General features: G+C 43.1%; 1 protein-coding gene across 7 annotated transcripts in view; it reads left to right on the top strand.

Moving 5' to 3' along the window:
* dock8 (dedicator of cytokinesis 8) overlaps positions 1 to 20,102 on the top strand; it is a 60,653-nt gene that overhangs the window by 11,482 nt on the left and 29,069 nt on the right. For 6 of the 7 annotated variants that reach the window (XR_002837055.2, XM_023802890.2, XM_072708589.1 and 3 more), the window contains 10 exons: positions 6,541 to 6,716; positions 7,795 to 7,866; positions 8,164 to 8,281; positions 11,350 to 11,559; positions 11,657 to 11,742; positions 12,273 to 12,339; positions 15,253 to 15,402; positions 17,177 to 17,257; positions 17,780 to 17,939; positions 18,421 to 18,551. Coding sequence is in view for 6 of the 7 variants with exons in the window: in XM_072708589.1 (XP_072564690.1) it covers positions 6,541 to 6,716; positions 7,795 to 7,866; positions 8,164 to 8,281; positions 11,350 to 11,559; positions 11,657 to 11,742; positions 12,273 to 12,339; positions 15,253 to 15,402; positions 17,177 to 17,257; positions 17,780 to 17,939; positions 18,421 to 18,551 (1,251 nt within the window). In the remaining variant the exon portion in view is untranslated. Of the gene's footprint in view, positions 1 to 1,613; positions 1,671 to 6,540; positions 6,717 to 7,794; positions 7,867 to 8,163; positions 8,282 to 11,349; positions 11,560 to 11,656; positions 11,743 to 12,272; positions 12,340 to 15,252; positions 15,403 to 17,176; positions 17,258 to 17,779; positions 17,940 to 18,420; positions 18,552 to 20,102 lie in introns of those variants that run through there. The other variant, XM_023802891.2, reaches the window with a different exon arrangement.

The raw sequence follows: 20,102 nt of genomic DNA, 5'->3' as shown, positions 1-20,102 counted from the left end.
TATTTTTTCATGTTTTACATTTTTATTAACATACTCCAGAAATCATCCTGCCACCCCCCAGACAGTCATAATATATTTTTCTTTATGTTTTTTTTTTAATTTTATTAACATACTCCACTAGACCCCCCTCGGTGTTTGGAAACCCCTATACTACTGTTTACAGTTGGCCTGTGGCAATATGTACTTCAAAATAGTTGCCAGTATTTTCCCAATCTTCCTATGTAAAAGAAAGAAAAAGAAAAGGAAGTAAGGTTAATGTATATAGGATTTGATCTAGACTTATGCAGGGATTATTTCTGTTGTGTTTGAGTAGTGAAGACCAAAGATTGTCAGCCTGTCCCTGCATGGACTTGTGTCCCTGGCTAAATGATTATGAAAAAGCCAACCTAGATAGGCTACGCTTTTAAATACCATGTCCATGGTAAAAATTGCATTTTCATCAAAATGTTTGTCAGAATTTGCCATGGCGTCGGCTCAAACAAGACTGTTTGTTGTGCTTCTTCTGTTCGAAAAGCCCAGCCTGAATATAGGATTTAATGAAGGTTTACAGGAGACCTTTTCTAATAAGGCCTATTTGTAGAGTATGTGGCATTTTCTAGGATTTTCAGTTGCACTTTAAAAAAGGCATTACTAGCAGCGGGATACCTTTTGAGGTTTTGTTTTGTTTGCAGTATTTTTGTTATTTTCTCAGTAGTTCGACAGGTTGCAGCTTGTTAAGTGTAGGGCTGCATTAGCCTGTGGGCTTACTGTATGAAAACGGTGAGCAGTATTGTCAGGTAGATGGATGCGTTTCCTCCACTTATACATGCTTTAGGGCAACCGCTCATTCATCCCAGGACTACCAGACTCTCCCTGGTATTTCGGGGGGGGGGGGGGGGGGGTGCAGGGTCTGCTTGTGGATCTGCTGCTGATTAATCTCCAACTTGGCACTGATCCTCTCTCAAAATAGGCCATCCTGTCCCAAGAGTCTGTTACCCTGTAGCTTTTGCCACTGAATTTTTACAGAGAGGGGCTCAAGCCTGCTCCACATCGGTGCTTAATGCCATAATCTCTATGATGAAATTTATCCCAATGGCCTAATTTGTATATATTTTTTCACTGACAGAAGCCCTTCTATGCCAGTGTGTTATTCCTCAGAGCACGGTTTGAAGGTTTTCCTTTTATTATTATTATTATTATTATTATTATTATAGTTATCTGATGTGAAATTAATTTTGTAGATCGAGGCTAAAGTAGCAGATTAGTAGATAGCTGGAAGGGCATCTGCTGAAAATGCAGGACAGCATAAGTAGGAAGTACACAATAGCTTCAGGGTGGGTTATTCGTCGCATGGACCTTGCGGTTTCATTATAGAACATATAAGACAACATGAAATGGTAAAAAACCTGTTAAACTGTAACACATGGGTATAATATAATAGCCTTTTGAATGCATTTTTGTCTGAAATGCTAACATGTTTGGTCTAAGGGTGCTGCATTGTGAAAAGTGGTGAGGAAATCATTTTGATGTCACTTCCTAGCAGCGTGTGTCTTGCCGCATGCAAAGGAAGGTTTTTTTTTTCTTCTTTTTTTTCAAGACAGAAACCACTTTGCAGATATTAACTGTATGGTTTTGTTTCCGGGAGACGCCATTTTGTTCACTTCCTCCTCGCTTGTTTAGAACTCTGCAGGGTGAGTCTGCCTTACCGGTATAACATTATCTGTACTTCGTTTCATTACTTTTTTAAATGCAACTGTAGCATCTCTTTTGAACTTTAAGTGTCTGGAAATGCAAATGTTGTACTTCAGTATGTTAGCTCTGTGCTGCTGGTTCACAGAGGATGGTCCTTGGCTGAGCTGAATGTTCAGGGTTTCTTTTTTTGGGGGGGGGGGGGGGGGGGGGGCGGGCGGGGGAGGCGGGCAGAGGCTGTGAGGTGCCCTGCAAAAAGCTACAGAAGTTGAGGGCTATATACATCCAGAAACTGGGAGACAACATTTGGGAGTGCAGCAGATTGAATCTGGAGTGTCCGTAGAGTGCAAATCGTTACGTACCAACTGGAGAGCTCGCTGTGGTCTCACTGGCACCAGTGCTCTGAGCTGCAGGCAGGAGGATTCATCTTCTACCTCGAATCTTGGCGTTTTCTCAGCTACAGTACCAAAGCTTTTCCGTCAGGAGAGTTAGAGGGGTCTGGATACCTTGACAGATTCAGGGAGCCCAGACCTTGCAAATCCTTGAATATGTAAAATTGGGGGGGCCAAGGTAACATTTAGTCATATTTTGTTTCAGTCCATGTAGATTATATGGATAGAAAGGTCTACTAGGCCTGCTAGGCTGATGGAATGGGCTTCCCGTTCTGCTGCACAAAAATATTAAAGTGCAGGTTTACACTTAACCAGCTTAGCGTATTCAGACTTTTATACTATAATTTTTTATCTTCTGTTTGTCACCTCTTGTTTGGGTTGAAATTAGTTGTGTTGTTGTTTATCCGTGTGCATTGCTAGTTTTAAGTTTTTCAGGTTCTCAAACCCACGTAGGGACAGTAGATAGCTTAAAAAGATATTTGAAATATGTATGTGAAATATGCCTGCCGTTTGTCTCTCTGGCATCACCAACTGCTTGAACATGCTTGAATTGCTGCAGATCTGTTTAATCGGGAAGGTGCCTGTGAGCGTCTGCACACAACCCTGTACCAGTCAATTGTTTGTTTTTGTGAAAATTATCAAATCACTGCCATGCCTCCATATCAGTAAGAACAGGTCATCTAATACATTCACCTGAAAATCACTAGCTGATGACATTGTTATATAGACTGCCATTTACTCAGGGACTCACTTGTGTTATTCATGCCTTCTTCCTTCCGTTGTTGCTTCAGTAGGTCACAAAGGTTTGCAGAATAACAGATATAGTAACAAATATAGTATCTGCTGTCATGATTCATTAATGATGAATTAACATAAGATCAGTATGTAGCTAAGATTTAATTTGTGGTTAATTAATACATAAGTAATACTATAATGCCATTTTATTTGTGTCCGGTCAAGTGAAGTATAACCCTGATTTCTTTACTACCAGAATTACATTCATTTTACGCTTGTAACTGGACAGACCTGATATGAGGAAATTGGATGGTTTGGAGCTGCGTAAGACCTGAAACGGGCCTGTCATAGCTGATGGACATTGCTGTTGTACCTTCACTGAGGAACTTCTCCAGTCCAAAATATCCATCCATTTAAAGCAGGGCTGCCAACTCTCATGCATCCGGTGTGACACTCATGCTTTCAGACTCCCATGCTCATGCAAGAAATCTTACAGCAAATCAATATTATTCTATTATAGACCTAAAATTAACTACATGAAAAGTGTTGGGGTAATTTACAAACCCTTCAGACTATTTACAAGATAATAAAGCTGCCACGTACGTGTAAATGAGCATGCAGACTTATCTTGAATTGAAAATCTCTTGCCAGCTAGCTGAGCAAAGTTGGCAACACTGTCAAAACGTGTATAATATTTAACTTCACTATGGATCAGAAGAGCCAGCTAAGCTACAATGGTGATTTCTTAGTGGAAACTTAATGGAAGAAAAAAAATAGTTTACAGCGTCTTTAAGCATGAATTTCCTTATGAGAGGGTATTTCACGTCCCCGGGAAGCATGCTTGTCATACCAAGCTGAATAGATGGTAGAGATCTGAAGGCTATTTGCGTGTCGGGCAGAGTGGAAAAGGGCTTCTGGCATTGCTGGTGTTGCTGAAAGCCTGCCAAGTCTAGACCTAACAGCACCCCCTCAGAATTACAGGTATTCCATGATCTGGATGGTTAAAATACATTTAGAAACAAAATATTTTTAAGTGATAATTGCACTGATTTTACTCTTATAACTGCAGATGAGTGTCTTTTAGGCTTTGGAATGGCCTGGGAAGACTGATGTTTGAATTCCACTTCATCTGTTGCACTAATTAGTTATCTTCTAATACGTTATCCGCTAACCAGTTATCCAGTACAGGTGCACCTGGTTTCCATCCCAGGCAATACAGGACACCACAGATAGGATTCCGATCCATTACTGGTCACATATTCACACACCATGGCAGATCAGATTACCTGGAGGACACCAAAACATGCTCGACACCCACAGCACCAGGGAGGGCAGTGGAAGACTACAGCACTGCCATTTTAATTTCGATATTTGTCAACATTTTTTAATTTATTCTAGTAGTATTCAAGATTCAAGATTCAAAGCGTTTATTATCATATGTACAGAAAAGTAGTATTTCTCAGTACAATGAAATTCTTACTTTGCTGTCCACTCACAAATGCCAGGTTAAATTAAATTACAAGTACAAAAGAGCATACTTGAGAAAAATAGTGCAAAAAGAGCTTAAAGTGCAAAGTGACCTGTTGTGCAAATGAGGTAGGTCATGATATGCAAAGTGATCTGTTATGTAAATGAGGTAGGTCGTCTATTTAGGAGTCTGATTGTAGTGGGGAAGAAAGAGTTGTTTAGCCGGGATGTTCTAGATTTCACACTTCTGAACCTTCGTCCCGAGGGCAGGAGTGTGAACAGTCCGTGTTGGGGGTGTGTCGGGTCTTTGAGGATGGAGGCAGCTCTCCTCAGTGCTCTGCGATGGTAAATGCTCTGCAAAGAGGGCAGTGGAGTCCTAATGATCTTCTCCGCAGTTGTTATCACTCTCTGCAGGCGTTTGCGGTCCATAGCAGTTGTGCTGCCATACCATTGCATATTTGCTTTATTTACTTCCTCTGTTGGACCCTGGAGGATGGGCTCCCCCTCTCAGGCTGGTTTCTCCCAAGGTTTCTTCCTACTAGGGGGTTTTTCCTTGCCGCTGTTACCTCTGGTTTGCTCACCGGGGGCTTTGGGCGGGGATGCTGTGAAGCACATTGAGACAATGTAATGTTGTAAAAATCTGCTATACAAATATAATTGGATTGAATTGAATTGAATTGAATTGAAGGACAAAATCTCATGCTAAACTGGAATGCTGGAAAGATTAGCAAAACCTGTCCATTTCTGTGGCATGTATGATCTCTGCATATGTTAAGAGAGGGAGAAATGCATTTTCTTTGATCAGGTTGATTTAAACGCCTTGTGGACATGTGTATCTCAGGGGTAGACAAGCAGAGGCTCTGCGTTTCACAGGTTTGGGATCTGTCGGGGCATATCGTGATTAAACTTGTCTAGTCCGTCCTGCCTCAGTTATTAAAGGGTGAGTTTATATGTGTAATGTGAATTATTGCTTGGATTGCCTTTTTGTTTTGCTTCAGGTGCATTATATAGCTGTAATGTGTCATTCTGTCCCTTCTTCATTCCATCGTTTGATGACTAGGTTTGTCTATCTTGTTGTGTTGTTTTTACATTGGGCCATGTGCCTTGGCAGCTTATGGTCTGCATATTGTTTCTTTTCACAGTACATATTTTTGCCAGTGTAAGTAGTGTGACACAAAGTAGTCACATCTGCAGCCCTGGAATTAACCTAAAGACGGTGGTTTTGAAAGGCGACTTGATTGCTAGTGTTAACAAAGCAAAGGCGGCACTTGGAATGTTGTGGAAAAAATGACTGTTTGTTTGGCCAGGGTAAGGGTGTCAGCTTTGTTTGTTTGTTTGTTTGTTTGTTTGTTTACTTTGCTGCCTCTCAGGTTAAATCACATTATTTTCCATTGGTCCTTTCACTGTCTGCACTGTAATCTTGTGTTCTGTCAGTGAACCTTTTGCACTGTAATCTTGCCTTCTCCTTCTAAGATCTCTGTGTTGTGATCAGGGTAATTATTTGTAACGAAAACAAAACTAAAACAATATACAATAAAAATAAAATAATTATAAAATAAAATAAAATAAAATAAGACACAAAAATAAAATGAAAAAGTACAACAAAAAGTGATATAAAAAGCTATAAAAATTGTTTCTGAAACTAGCTGAAATAAAATAAAAACAGACACCAAATATTTTCAGTTGCCATTTTTAAATACTGCTTAGGTAAAGTAGTGATTTATTTATCTTACCATTAATAATACCTGGTACATGTTTTGCCCATTTTAAAGACACAATGTGCGCTGTGTATTCATGCAGGATTCTCTAAAGTTAAGACACATAAAACAGCTCTACAACTTTTAGTTTATTCCTTGAATAAAATTACTGAAAATAAACCTGAAATATGTAAAAACTTTGAAATGTAACTACAAAATATAAATTAATAAAAACTAAATAAAACCGCACTGAAGAATAACTAAAATGAAACTGGATTCCAAATGAAAACTGAAAATAATACAAATAAAAAAAAGTTAATTAAAAAATCATCACTAGTTGCAACCCTTCCTGCCTGTATGTCTAGGTGAGATCTCTGTGTTGTAACCCTGCCTGCATGTGTTAGATCTCTGTGTTGTAAGTCAGCATTGTCTGTGTTATATTCCTGCATCTCTGTGGCATTTTTGCATTGTAATCGTACCTGTCTGGCAGCTCACGGTGTTGTAACTCGATGTCTGTGTCATGACCCAGACCTGTCGCATGATGGGTCTGATGACTGTGTGCCACCTCTGCTCCCCCACAGCCTCAGTCTTACGACGCATTGGAGCCCCTTGACCTGGAGGAGGTCCTGATGACACAGCTGAACAGCGGAGACGCTGAACTCATGCAGGAGCTCGGCGACTTCCCCGATGACAACCTGGAGGTGGAGCTGGTGGAGAGGGAGTGCCGGACGGTTCGGCACTCGGTGCCGGAGCAGGAGTAGGTCCCCACATCCGGGCGTCTTCTAGTGAATTGTGTGGTTGACTTCCCCGGGAGGGTATTGGAACCCCCCAAGGAGATGGCTCTAGTCGTCACGGGATGCACCTGGATGCCATCCTACATGTGGGAGAAAATGACAGAAAACATCCCTTTGGGAAATATACCATCCACCCAGCACCCCCCTAAATTGTTCTGTGTAATATCACGCATGTAAAGGTAGACCTACCAACTATATCAAGGCTACCCAACTGAGGGACTCTGATCCGCATCCCTAACACCTATTTAATCTGGACTTTAATCTGCCCCCCAGCCCCCTTTTCCCCCCTCCCCGCACACACTTGGTAAAGTTGAAGCCTGGGGAACCCTCGCCAAGTTCCTGCCAAGCAGATTCAGTGATTACGCCTAAGATAAACCATCCTATAATAAAGAAAATACCTAAAACAAAAGAGCAAGTGTCTGTGTCGATGTACAATCAAAACCTGCTGTCTTTGACTTTGCACCTTCAATGGAGGCAGGCAGACGTGATGTTGATCAGTCTAACTGGCACTGTGATGGTTTATCGCTGGCTCTTGCACAACGGTTTGTTAGGGCCCCGACGATGAGTTTCCACTCGGGGCCACAAGGGACATGCCAGGCTGTGTTGTTTTGCCAGAGATAGAAATAAACAGATTATTAAATAAACAGTTTATTGGGTGGATGTCTGGGAAGTTCCTTGAAGGTTTGGAGTGGTTTGTCTCTAAATTTGTCTGTGGGAGACTGTGCTGCAGAGTGTGCTGTGTATACATGTGCGTCTTGATGCTTTGCACTTGTGTAATGTGTATGTATGTAACTGTATAAATCAGTGTTTCTCTATCCGGTTTTTGGGGACTCACAGCCGGTCCACGTTTTTGCTCCCACTAGGCTCCCTGTCAGAGAGTTCACATTTTTTGAGCAAAAACATGGACTGTCAGTGGATCACCAACGACAGGATTCAGAAAAAATGATCTACTGTGACAGTGCAGTATTGCTGTCTGCAGTGTGTATGTGAGAGCATCCACACTGTCTTTAACAGAGTTTGGTCTCCTGTATGTGCCAACAGGGTGGAGCTTGACCCTCACGTGCGAGACTGCGTCCAGAGTTACACACAGCCATGGCTGGTGGTCAGGAGGAGGTACTGTGGCAGAACTTGCCTCTGGCTTCTCACACATACACACAAATTCATATGCACACGTCCACCAGTTCCTTCTCATGATTCACTTCAGGAGGGAAACGCTCCATAAGCCCAAGTGGCAGTTAGTTATAACATGCAGTCTCACCCAGAAGATAAGCCACATGCTTCTCGTGGTTTGAGAACTCCGTCCCTCCTCGTGCCTCAAACACTGCCCTCCGCTTGAGTTCTCACGGGACTTCGCTAATCGGTCCCGGTCGAGTGAAGACGGCTTCATATCTGTGACCGTTGTGTGAACAGGTGCCAGGGGGATGGATGGAGTGGCTGGAGCGTGTATTCGGATAGGTCAGGCCTGCAGAAGGTCCTTCTGAAGCAGACCTTTGAGAGTGATGTCGTGCCAGACAAACAAGAACATCAGGTAACCCTGCAAAACAAACATGCAACCAAACACGCCGCAACACGCAACAAACAGCCGTGTAATGTGTGAGTCCTCATCTCACTGGGCAAACTGGAATGAAAACATAAAGAAGTCATCCATTCATCCATCAGTCTTCCAACTAAATGCTTATACTGGTGAGGGCCAAGGAAATTTCAGGCATCAAAATTCATACAAAGGCAGCTCTCGACTTGTATAAAACCGAATTAAGTAAATCCAGACATATGAAAAAAACAACCTGAGTTGACAGAAGTGCTAAAATATGCTGTAATCTGAGGCAGACAAAGCAGCTGTTAGCATTCAAATTCTACCACATGTGCATGTGGCATGAACCAAAATACACCAAGAATGCTGCCACTATAGAGGTTTAGTGTGTGATATTGTATCTTACGTTGTGCAGTATATTTGACTTCTCCCGTATCACAATCGAGATAGTCCAGGCTGACTTATGTTCTCACTTTCGGAAGGTAACCCAGACGTGTCATCTGTATGTTTTTTGTGTCCTGAATGGTATGGTATGGTATGGTATGGGAAGGTAAATCCGACTTGCATAAAATTTGATTTATGTGAGAGTTTGTAAAACGTATGATATGCCCTTTTGGACCCAGTTGCTCTCTCAGGTCACCTGGTAGGAAGCAGACTTCCCTCACATCTTCAGGTTTCTGCTATGATTCCGGACCCAACTGTATGCATGTGGAATTTGCATGTTGTATTTGCAACTTGCTTGGCCTTCCTCCAAATACCCAGGATACTATGGTGTGTGTGTGCGTGTGTGTGTGTGTGTGTGTGTGTGTGTGTGCGCGCGTGTGTGTGTGTGTGTGTGTGTGTGTGTGCGTGTGTGTGCCTGCATACCTTATCTTGGGCTCATCTTCACCTTCCAGGTAGCTTCTTGGGTTAGATTTGTCACAACCCTGCACTGGATGAGCAGTTATGAACAATGGATGGATGCAACAAAGCGTATGAATGCTGTTTGTTACTTGACACCATACCATTACTGTCCATTACTGTAGCAATACTGTCTTGGCACAGTGTTCCTCCCTTCCAGTATGGTACAGAGAGAGGGTGTAACTTTAACACTAAAATTATCTTTGGGATAGATGCTCCCAACCAGAGTTTTTCTTGGATCAGGAACAAAGAGAAAATATACATATAATGTGAGGGATCAAATTCGCTGCCTTGTTTTGTATTGTTCAGTATCTGTATATTCTAGCTATATTTACACCAAAAGCATGTTGGTCTCAAATTTAATTAAGCTAGATTTTTCACACTGTAAACCTATCCTGCAGTATTTATCATTGAGGGCCTAAATGATTTCAAACAGTGTGGAGTTTCCATTTTCTCCCCATGTCATGCAGGCTTCCTCTAAGCACTCCTGTCTCCCCTTATAGCCCAGAGACATGCAGTTAGGGTAACTGGCGCCATTACATTTCCCATAGTGTATGTGTGTGTGTGAGCTTGTGTGTACGCCTCACACAAGACTGGCATCCCAAGGCAGGGATAGGCTCCTCCCATGACCCTGACCAGGATGAGTGCTTGGAAGATGGATGGATGGATGGATGGATGGATGGATATTTTGGCAATTTATTTATATAGCACATTTACAACAGCAACTATAGTGCCCTAGCCAAAGTGTTTCACAATCAGCAACATAAAAAATGAAGTAAAACCACAGCAAAACAATTTAAAAACAATGAAAAATGCAATTGAGATACGATTAAAAACAAAAAAGCATAAAATAAAGCAAAAACCAGCAGTAAAACAAAAGCACGTGCACGTTGTCAAGCCTGTGCAGAAGCCATATCATTGAAGATCACAGAAAGCTGTAGAGTAATAGTGAGTCTTTAGTCTGGTTTTAAGCTACTCAGTCGATGACGATTCAGTGATGAAGTTGTGATGAGAGTTCCATGATTAAGATGCAATGGCCACAAATGCCCTGTCCCCCTTTGTTTTACACTTTTATATTTGAACCAAACGTCTCTTTAGATATATTCAGGTGTGTTTTCAGAACCTGCAAACTCCCATGGGCTGGCTTATCTAAACAAGCTTATAATTTAGAGCAGAATTTCCTGGATAGTTGGCCACATCCCCTTGGGAAAATGCCCCTGAACAAACTGCATACACAAAATTCCCCTATTGATGTCAGTGCAGTCCATGTTTTTCTGACTGATGGTCAATAACAGAATGTCTACCTATATCCCAGACTGCCCTGAAGCAGGTTTACTGTCTCTGGATGAGGCAGATAATTGTTGGACTTGGGAGCCCATGAAGTGTACAGTGAGAGACTGTATCTGGAGATGGATTTAGGAAAATAACAAAGACTCATACTTTGATCAGGAAAGTAATAACATGCCTAACAAAATATGACATTGTATTCTCATTTCTGTCATTTGCATAAATATTGTAGGCATCAGACTAGGGTGAAATCTCGGTAGATCTAACGCTAATCACCTGATTTCTGCAGCCTTGCTGCAATGGTGTTCATTAAAACCTCAACACATGGTGAAGCATCAGCATTCATTCATTCAGCTGTTCCCACTTCCTCCTGGGCCGAGTTGATCCAGCTTCTAATGATGGGCATGAAGAGCCCCCATTGGCCGCATGTTTTTTTCATGAGCACGGGGCTGTGGAAAAGCAGCATCTTTGTCGGCGGTAATTGGTCCGCCCAAAGCCTCTGCATAATTGGCAATCTGCTGGTGTAGCCAGGGAGCTCTTTGGGGCTGTCAGAAAAGGAAGGGGCACCGGGAAATGGCCCGCTGGCTTGAGTTGCCTGTTTTTGGGCACAAAGTGAACTGAACCCTGAGAACTCCCTGTTTGGGGAGCGAGTGATTCCATTTGGGTCCTGAACTGGGTGATTATGGAAATCTTCCAGGCTGTTGATGAGATACATCCTCTGGGTGATTGTTTTGATTCAATAAAGACATTTTTGACTGCTTAGAACGGCAGAAGGCTTAAAGAAAGGGTAGTTTTGTGCCAAGTAACCTGTTAAACGTCTAACTATCACCTCCTCCCTATGTGCCCCCCCCCCCCCCCCACACTGTAAACTCTGTCAGGTAAAGTCGCCCCCCCCGGCAGTCATCAGCGATGACTCAGGCCGGACGCTGACATCCTCGGACTTTGACCTGCGCGTGCTGCAGCCTGACGTGCGAGTTGAAGGCCTGCTGTGCTTCAGTAACCCCGATGACCTGGACCGCCACAACCAGGAGGCCCGCCAGGCCAACCGGCACCCCGAACTCTTTGCCCTGTACCCCCCCGCTGACGAGGTACGCACCTCCGTCCCCCACCTGCTGCGGCTGCTGGCTGTCCGCAGAGCCGCCGGGCTAAAAGTAGCCTGTCGCTGATCCTCTGATCCCACGACAGGAAGATGCTGTGGAGATACGGCCGATTCCTGACTGTCCCAAGGAGCACAGCGGCCGTAGGATCCTCATACGCTGTCAGGCTATCAAGTATGTCAGTCTGGTTACTCGAAAGAAAGCTCTTTTATTTTAATAAATGCATGTTCTGTTCATTATTCTATAAGCATCTTGTTTTTCCGGCTAAAGTGTAAAATATAGGAAGTATCATGCATGTTTTGATGCCTGTTACACACACACTGTACCCAATAAATGTGCCGGGGGTCCTTTTGCATGTGTCCTAGTTGTGGGGGAGGTGTACCTGGCTCAACTCTGCCAAATAGCCAGAGGTTCAGCCTAAGTGCAGCGGAAAGTTCACATCCGTCACGGTAGCTTGACAGCTGGCTGCTATCAGCTTTAACGTGCCTTCTTGGCACGTTCTTTTGTGTGATATGCATAAATCATGACAATTTGGGTAACCACACTGATGTGACATGGAGCATTAGTCTATTTTTATAGTGATTTGTGGCTGTTGCTCACAGTCACTGAGGTTCCAGAGTAATTTTGTGGCCACTTGTTTGAGAACAATAAAGTAAATCCCCCCCTTTTTCAATGTAACCCACCACATACTTTATTTTCTGCAGGTTTGAGATAGACATAGAACCTATGTTTGCAACAATGGCCCTGTATGATCTGAAAGAGAAGAAAAAGGTCAGTAGAAATCTTTGAAATATTTTAGGCACTAGGTAGAGAAAGGCCATAAGGATGCGGTAATGCATATCATCCTGTGCTAATCCAATGCCACAATAATTTCCTAAGGGATTATTTGCTGTTTCTGAAATTTGACATAAACCTTCTATTAATTCTTAAATAGGAACAGCTACTTCATTTGGCTGCAGCCAACAGATGTGTTTTTGTTCAGGTTATGTCAACATTGACCTAATTTGTTTTCCATTATCACCAATGTTCTTGTTATTAGATCATATTGAAAGCATATGCAACAGCTATTCCAGTAATTTGACAAAATGTGACTGGTGTTGTATAAGAAATGCCCATGTTTGTGTGTGTGTGAGTGTGTGTGAATGAGCGGTCCCCATAAGGATATGTTTACCCTACATGTGCGTGTGTGTGTGTGTGTGTGAGAGAGAGAGAGAGAGAGAGAGAGTAGACTCTCTGCGGTTCTTCCGCATTACTCAGCAGCTGATGCAGGCTGCTTCAGCTTAACTTGTTCCTGCATTATGAGATAATGGATCTACTGACTTCTGCCGTTCCCAGCAAAACCATCCATCAGCTTTCCACAGATCAATTAGCTCAAGCCTTCTTTCACACACATTCAGATATAAAAGCTGTATTGCTTGTCTGTTGTTCTTTTAACCCTGATCTATAACATTCAAGTCTCCCTCCTTGGTCAGCAGGGAAAAACACGTGCATTTACAGGCAGAACCCAGGAAGAGAGACTTAAGAATAATTATGTTCCATCATTCTCTCTGCATATTGAATATTCCATCTGCTAAGTCAGATTAAAACTGAAAGCTGGTTTAAACAGATGGTGAAGTGTTGTTTGAATTATAAACAAAGTTCATGGCACAGGGCATGATGAATGTGTAAAACGGTGACATCAGCCTCAGAGAGGAGCACGTACTTTACTCCTCCATGGAGGGATATGCTCGCCTGCATCTCACAGCGGAATCAGCCTGAACCTGACCGGGGAGAAAGGGGACAAGCTTTCCAGCCTACGGGCTTGGGCAAGTGGCCTGCCTGTACCAGCTTAAAAAGACTCTGTACTTCCTGTTTTAGAAACAATAAGAAAGGGCAGGAAGGGATTAAAGGGGGGGGGGGGTTATACTTGCTTCTTATAAGATAAAAATGTGTTCCTCTTATAGCAGGGTGGGGACCCACAAAGAATGACTTGGTTATCAAGCATGCAGCAAGGACAAATGCTCTGAGCTGTAGAAATACACAACAAATTCCATTCGTGTTCATAAGGCACATTATTGTCAGCGTGTGGTTTGTGTGACGTTCTGAAGAGCATTTAGCTCCATACAGCAGTGTCCCCACACGCACCTTGTTTTAAATGATTAAATAACGTCACATTGTCCTATAAAAATGTCCTATAAAATACTGGCCATAGACAGTGAGGGTCGTTTGGAGCTAAGAAAGATAGAAAAGCTTTGCTGACCTAGAGTTGAGAAGCATCGTGGTCTTTTGCGGGAGGCTCTAAATTATTTTGTCAAGGGGCTCTCTAGAGATGATCCACCCACACAAGAAGGTTGAGGTCATCTTGGTTGAGTCAGCATATGGAGAGACAGCCGCTCATGCTGTTTGCACTCTGAAGCAGTAAAGGAGCCGTGGCAGAGACAAATGAAGACGACCTTGGAAGCTGGAATTTGCAGTCGGCTTAATAGGTTTGTGACAGCAATGATAGTTCAGAGGAAGGAAGGTTCATGAACTCATAGTTTCTAAGGTCATTTGGCCCTGCTGCCTCATGGTCCATAATGAAGTCCCTATCCTTAGCTTCTCTTCCTCTGTTCATCAGCTGTTGTTCATCAGTTCATCAGTGTGTTGGGTCAACACACTGATGACTGACGCCTTTAGTAGATTCCCTGGATTTTTAGCCAATGCACAGGTTCTCTGCAATGTCGTATCACTTGTATAACTCTTCAGATGCTTCTGTTGTTCTAGTCCGCTGAAAATTTAGCATCGAACGGCACCCCATTTTAATTTTTGGAATTGTCCAAAGTAAGACCGTAGAGCATTTTATCCAGACCCAGTGGAAATCTTCCTGCACTGTGACATCGGTTTGCTTGAGGCCTCTTTGCCTCGTTAGCTTTTCCTACCCAGCTGCCCAGTCTGCAGTCCCGCTGTTAAAGGAGTATATAAAGCAGCACAGTGAGTGTAGGATGGTTGTACATTATAGCAATAACACAGCGAACTGAAAGGCAGACATTCCACCAAGTGTGCACTGAAGTCATTCAGATTCCAGATTCTTATCAAGGTCATCCAGCCCTGAACTTGCTATTTGCATTCCAAAATATAACTTCACCCTACTCTTGGTAGAGATAGAGGCTAAACTAACTCAAATTTCACACAATTGTCCCTCCGTTTTCTTAGACTTTCTTATTCATTATCACACAATTTTTCTCGACCCGGTCCCAGTTTTTGCTCCCTCTCAGCTCCCTGCCAGATAGTCCACATTGTTCTAGTCAATTCCATCTGGGAGGGAGCAAAAATGTGGACTGTCTAGGGGTCCACGATGACTGGGTTGAGAGACACTGGTTTATCAGTTCTCTCAACTGTTTGGAGTCAACTCTTTCTGTACAGTATATGAAACTTTATAATTAATCACTTATCGACAATTTCACATGTCTGTCACATATAGCAATTAATGATGCCATATGCGTTGTGCTGTAACTCAATCTGTTCACTGATTATGCATCATTTTTCAAATGTAAATAAATATTCTATACTCATACTTAAAACAAAATTGAACATTATTTTTTGGATGTAAATTTGTACTTTATGCCTTACTAGACATGAGACACCCAGTTCTGGTGCATAAGCTGTGCTCAGAATCTGCCATATAGCAAACCCTGTGCCATGAATCTGTCACTGATGTCTCTACAGATCTCCGAGAACTTCTACTGTGACCTGAACTCAGACCAGATGAAAGTGTCCCTGAAATCCCACATTCCCCACACGGACGTCTCTACTCTGGCCAAGTCTGCAATCTTCTCCATCACCAACACATCCCAAGACATCTACCTGGTCATCAAGGTATAGGTATTGTTCAGTCCCTGTCTAGCTCGCCACGCGTTTCATGGAGACCGCTAGTTGTGAAGGTCTAAACTTTGAAGAGTACCTGCTGGCCATGTTATTCCTTGCTCGTGCAGCAGTAAACATTCTAATCAGAACATATCTGAGCCAACAGACCTCATTCGAATTTTGTTGTTTTTTTATTTTGGTGTATTTTATTAAATGTATGTTGTGCTTGGTTAATAGTAATTTCAAGCCAGCATAAGCAGTTATACAGCAAATGGAATATGAAGATTCCCCTTTTCCCTGATAACGTATGCATAGACATAAATGCAAATGATAAACATACCATAGATTGCACAGTGCCTGCCTAAAACAACAGTTTAATCAGAATATAGACACTGCATGCAGTCTGGTATAGGCCAACCTAAGCAAAGAGTGAATCATAAAGTACTGGAAACAAAAGTGCAATGCTCAGTTACATTACTCCATTCTGTCAGTATTAATATGACACATATCTGATCATATGTCTGTTATAGTTAATAATTATTGTATCTGTTCATCCATACCTCTTACCCAGTATATTGTCATGGTGTGTTTTGTATTGTTTTCATTGTAAATAATTTGTTGCTGCGGCTAGTTTTAGCAGAGTGCTTCCTGTTAGCAAAGCTGGCCTCCCTGTGGTCACTACGTCAAGCCTTTGGCCATTTGCTGTCTTCCTTTAATCTCCGGTTTCTGTGTGATTTCATCAGCAGCTCCATGTGCACCTGTGAGTTGGTGCAACATATCGGCAGTGTGTGTCAGATTAAGCCTCTTGAATGATGAATTTCCACATGTCTGCGGAGACCAAAAAAAGGAAATGATAAAGTGCTTAACGGAAGTAACGGGTGACCCTCTTTGTAAAAAAAAAAAAACAGAAGCGTGAAGGGGCCTTTTGTGCATCCTTCCGGACGTAGCGTGTTTGAGCCGTGTGGTGAACGGGCCCAGTCAGTTGGGTTCGGGACGGCCCAAGGCCTGGCCGCATTCCTGCCACCGCTGCTGAAACAAGCCGCCTATTGTCCCTCTCTATGAAGGACCGGCAGCTGTGGAGGATGTGGGCTGTCCGGAACGCCCTACCCTGGCCGCTGTCGCATCACGGCCATTGGAGGAATGCTGGCTAACCTCGGTTCAGGCTAGCGGCCGCACATGCTAGCATGTGAGAGAGGGCGCTGCTTTCCGCTCCTATAATCTGGCTATCCTCGGTTCAGGCTAGCGGCCGCACATGCTAGCATATGACAGAGGGTGCTGCTTTCCACTCCTAGCATCTGGCTAACCTGTAACAGGCAAACAGGAAGCACATAATGCTGCACTCACTCTGCTCATCCGTGGCTACAGTTTTGTTTTGCTGGCACAAAACTACTGACAAGACCTATATAACTCAATGTCTCTGGGCAATTTTTATCTGTGGACAATTAAGGCCATTATTACAACAAAAAAAAATCTCATTAATGCTTTTCATCTATATCTTTTGTTCAGTTCAGATTATCATAGTGTTTGAGCGATCATGATATTTTGTTCTCACTAATATTATTCTCAACACTACACAGTTACGTCATTGCATTATTTTTACATGAATGATGCTTTTCTAGCCCGATATTCCGTGTTATGATCAGTAATAACACAGAGTTAAGCTTTGACTGCATGTGAGTCTGGAAGCATCTCCATAACATTCGGTTACAGAATGATATAGTTTCCAGTCAGAGGGTCTTCTTTAATGTTCAATTATGTGCCACCAACAGAATAATGTGTCTTTCAGATTGAGAAAGTACTGCAGCAGGGGGAGATCAGCGATTGTGCAGAACCCTACATGGTGATGAGAGAGAGTGACACGACAAAGGTAATTAGCAGTCTCACATGCTTTCATGTCGGGCATCTTTGCTACTTCATTTTTACTTTCTGTCTCATTGTAATTTCTCAACCAACCTGTGCCTGCAATATGGCATTTACTTGCAGTTTGAGTTTTCTCCAACAGATGCAGATAGCATTTCTTAAAACGTGGCCTTTTGTAAGTATGTATTCCAAAAAATTCAGGGCAGTTTTCTCAAAATGTGACCTGACTTACTGCAGTCATCTTTCCGAAAGCTATGTAGAACAGAGGGAAGAATACTCCCTTAATGAAGTTTGACCTGTTTTGAACCAGCTGGGTCCAACATCTGTGACGGTTTAAGTGGTTCATAGACAATAGAATTCTGAGAACCACTGCTTCAGCAGACTCCCTTATCATGGATGATTTGCAGTTTTGCCATGACCTGTAGACATGATGAAATCTCCCACAGGGAGTATGAGACCTTGCTGTGGGATTTGGAGATTCAGTAACTATGCCACAAAGTGCCTGAAATTTTTGTTCTGTCCTGTCCAGAACAAGGATAAACTGGATAAGCTGCGGAGCCAGGCAGAAGTGTTCTGCTCGAGACTGGGTCGGTACCGGATGCCCTTCGCCTGGGCCATGGTCAACATCATGAGCGTCATCAATACGGCGACCCTGGAACGAGACATGCCCGACTCGGAAGCTCTGAATGGTGTGGACACAGATCGAAAAAATACCACCTGCCATGTATACATGTTTACCAAAACATTTATTAATTTGGAGACTTTAGTTACAATGTGCCTGGGTTGTGTATTATTAGTTAGCGAAAGGCATGCCAGCATGGTGGTGCAGTGGTTAGCACTGTTGCCTCACACTTCTAGGACCAAGGTTCGAGTCTCTGCCATGGCTCCATGTAGACTTTGCATGTTCTCCCCATGTCATTGTGGGGTTTCCTCTGGGTACTCTGGTTTCCCTCCACAGTCCGTGCTGAGGTTACCTGGAGTTACCAAATTGCCCATGTGTGAGTGTGCCCTGTGACTGGTCAGCACCCATCCTGGGTTGTTCCCTGCTTTGTGGCAGTAGCCCCATGATAGTCTCTGGACCCTGCATGACCCTGAATAGGACAAGCAGTTACAGAACGTGGATGGCATGCTCCTTTACTGAAATGTTCTGAATTGGCTCCCACCGGGCAGGTAAAAGCAACATGGAGAAGAAGGGAAACCTGCCCAGGAGGAACTCAGAGCGCTTCAATTCCATAGAGGACCAGTACAACCTGACGGCCTTCAAGCCCGCCACCATCACCATCAGCACTTTCTGCAAGCAGGTCTGCCTTGGGTGGCTCCTCCTCTACACCAAACCTTGCTAGTGATGTGCTGTTTCCAGTACTTAGTTAGTTATCGTGAAGAGATTCTGAAACATGGTGGCTTCTTGAAGATGATGTGCAGTGGGGTGGTGTGTAGCTCAGTGGGTTAGGACGACGCATATGATCAGAGGAGTATTGACTCAAACCCCATGGTTGGCCGTGATTTCGCTGTTGGGCCCTTGAGCAAGGCCCTTACCCCCAAATCGCTCCAGGGACTGGCAGACCCTGCTCTCTCAATTGTACAACACTTTGGATGAAGGCACCTTCTAAATAACTAAACGTAAGAAGATATTATAAGTACACAAAGCAGCTTAAGGCAATAGTAAAGGCCAGTGGAATTACTTCAGTTTAAACACTAGGAGACGATATCTGTAACTCTAATTTCTATTGAAATTTTCAGAAAAATATACATGCTAGGCACATTTTCCCACAGGCGTGAGGAACATCTCTCACATCTACAGATTTGTAAGAGTAAAGTAAAGTAAAGAGTTATATCTGTCACCTGTACATTGGGTGTATAATGAAATGCAGCTGTATATGCAGGCTGTACTGTTGGTATGACCTCCACTCTGTGTGTGGAGTCTGCATGTTTTTCTTGTGTTGCCGGGGTTTCTACCAGGGGCTCTGGTTTCTCTCCAGAGGCCAATGACATGTACTTAGGCTTGCACTTATCTCTAAATTCTCTGTAAAGTGTATGATTGTGTGCCCTGTGATGGACTGGCATCCCATCCAGGGTGTAACCCTGCCTGGTGCACTTCTCTCGTTGCGATTCAGGGTCCATATACCTGATAAGCATGGATGGATGGATATTTACCCCATGTCTGGAATGATATAGTGACTTTCAATATATAATTTAAGCAGTAGATGGTAAAGATTGGCTCACACAACTAGAAAGGCGGTGATGGTTATGCCGTGGGGTTAGCAGAATGAGTCAAATGACATGCACCCCTGCGTTGTATTAGGACCACACTGTATTACCATGTTTCTCCGTACACCCTTTCATTCACCCCCAGCTCCCCAGTTTTGCTCCTCGATAAAAGCTGAGACCACTCGTGCCAACGCACTTTATCTGCTGTTACCCAGCCGCTGGAGCTCCAGGACGACACTAAAAACAGAAGCAGAAAATTAAGCAAAACAACCAGTTATTCCAGAGATGACACATTCATGCACATATGTGATAAAACCTGTCAGATTGGCCCCACAGCAAAGGGCCAGAGTTTGCCTGTTGATGTTGTCTTGATGCAGGATCATTGCCTAGATTTAGGAATGCCCTGTTTACACACTAAGGCTGATAATTGGTGCTGCCAACATTATGTGTTAGATTTTGAATAAGGTCCTGTTTACAACATCGAGGCTACAATCCATGTGTCTATCCACCTTATCCCACTAATGTAGTGAATCCCTTAAGGGTATAACAGTGTAAGACCTTCCACTATGCGACCAATGAGATAACAGACTTTCTTAGGAATGCAGTAACAATGTCCCTAAACTGCTATGTTATCAGTTACAAGA

The sequence above is a fragment of the Paramormyrops kingsleyae genome, chromosome 2 (genome assembly GCF_048594095.1).
Source record: "Paramormyrops kingsleyae isolate MSU_618 chromosome 2, PKINGS_0.4, whole genome shotgun sequence".
Lineage (NCBI taxonomy): Eukaryota > Metazoa > Chordata > Actinopteri > Osteoglossiformes > Mormyridae > Paramormyrops > Paramormyrops kingsleyae.
Note: the sequence above shows the minus strand (reverse complement) of the source record. Positions and strands in the feature narration are given on the sequence as shown.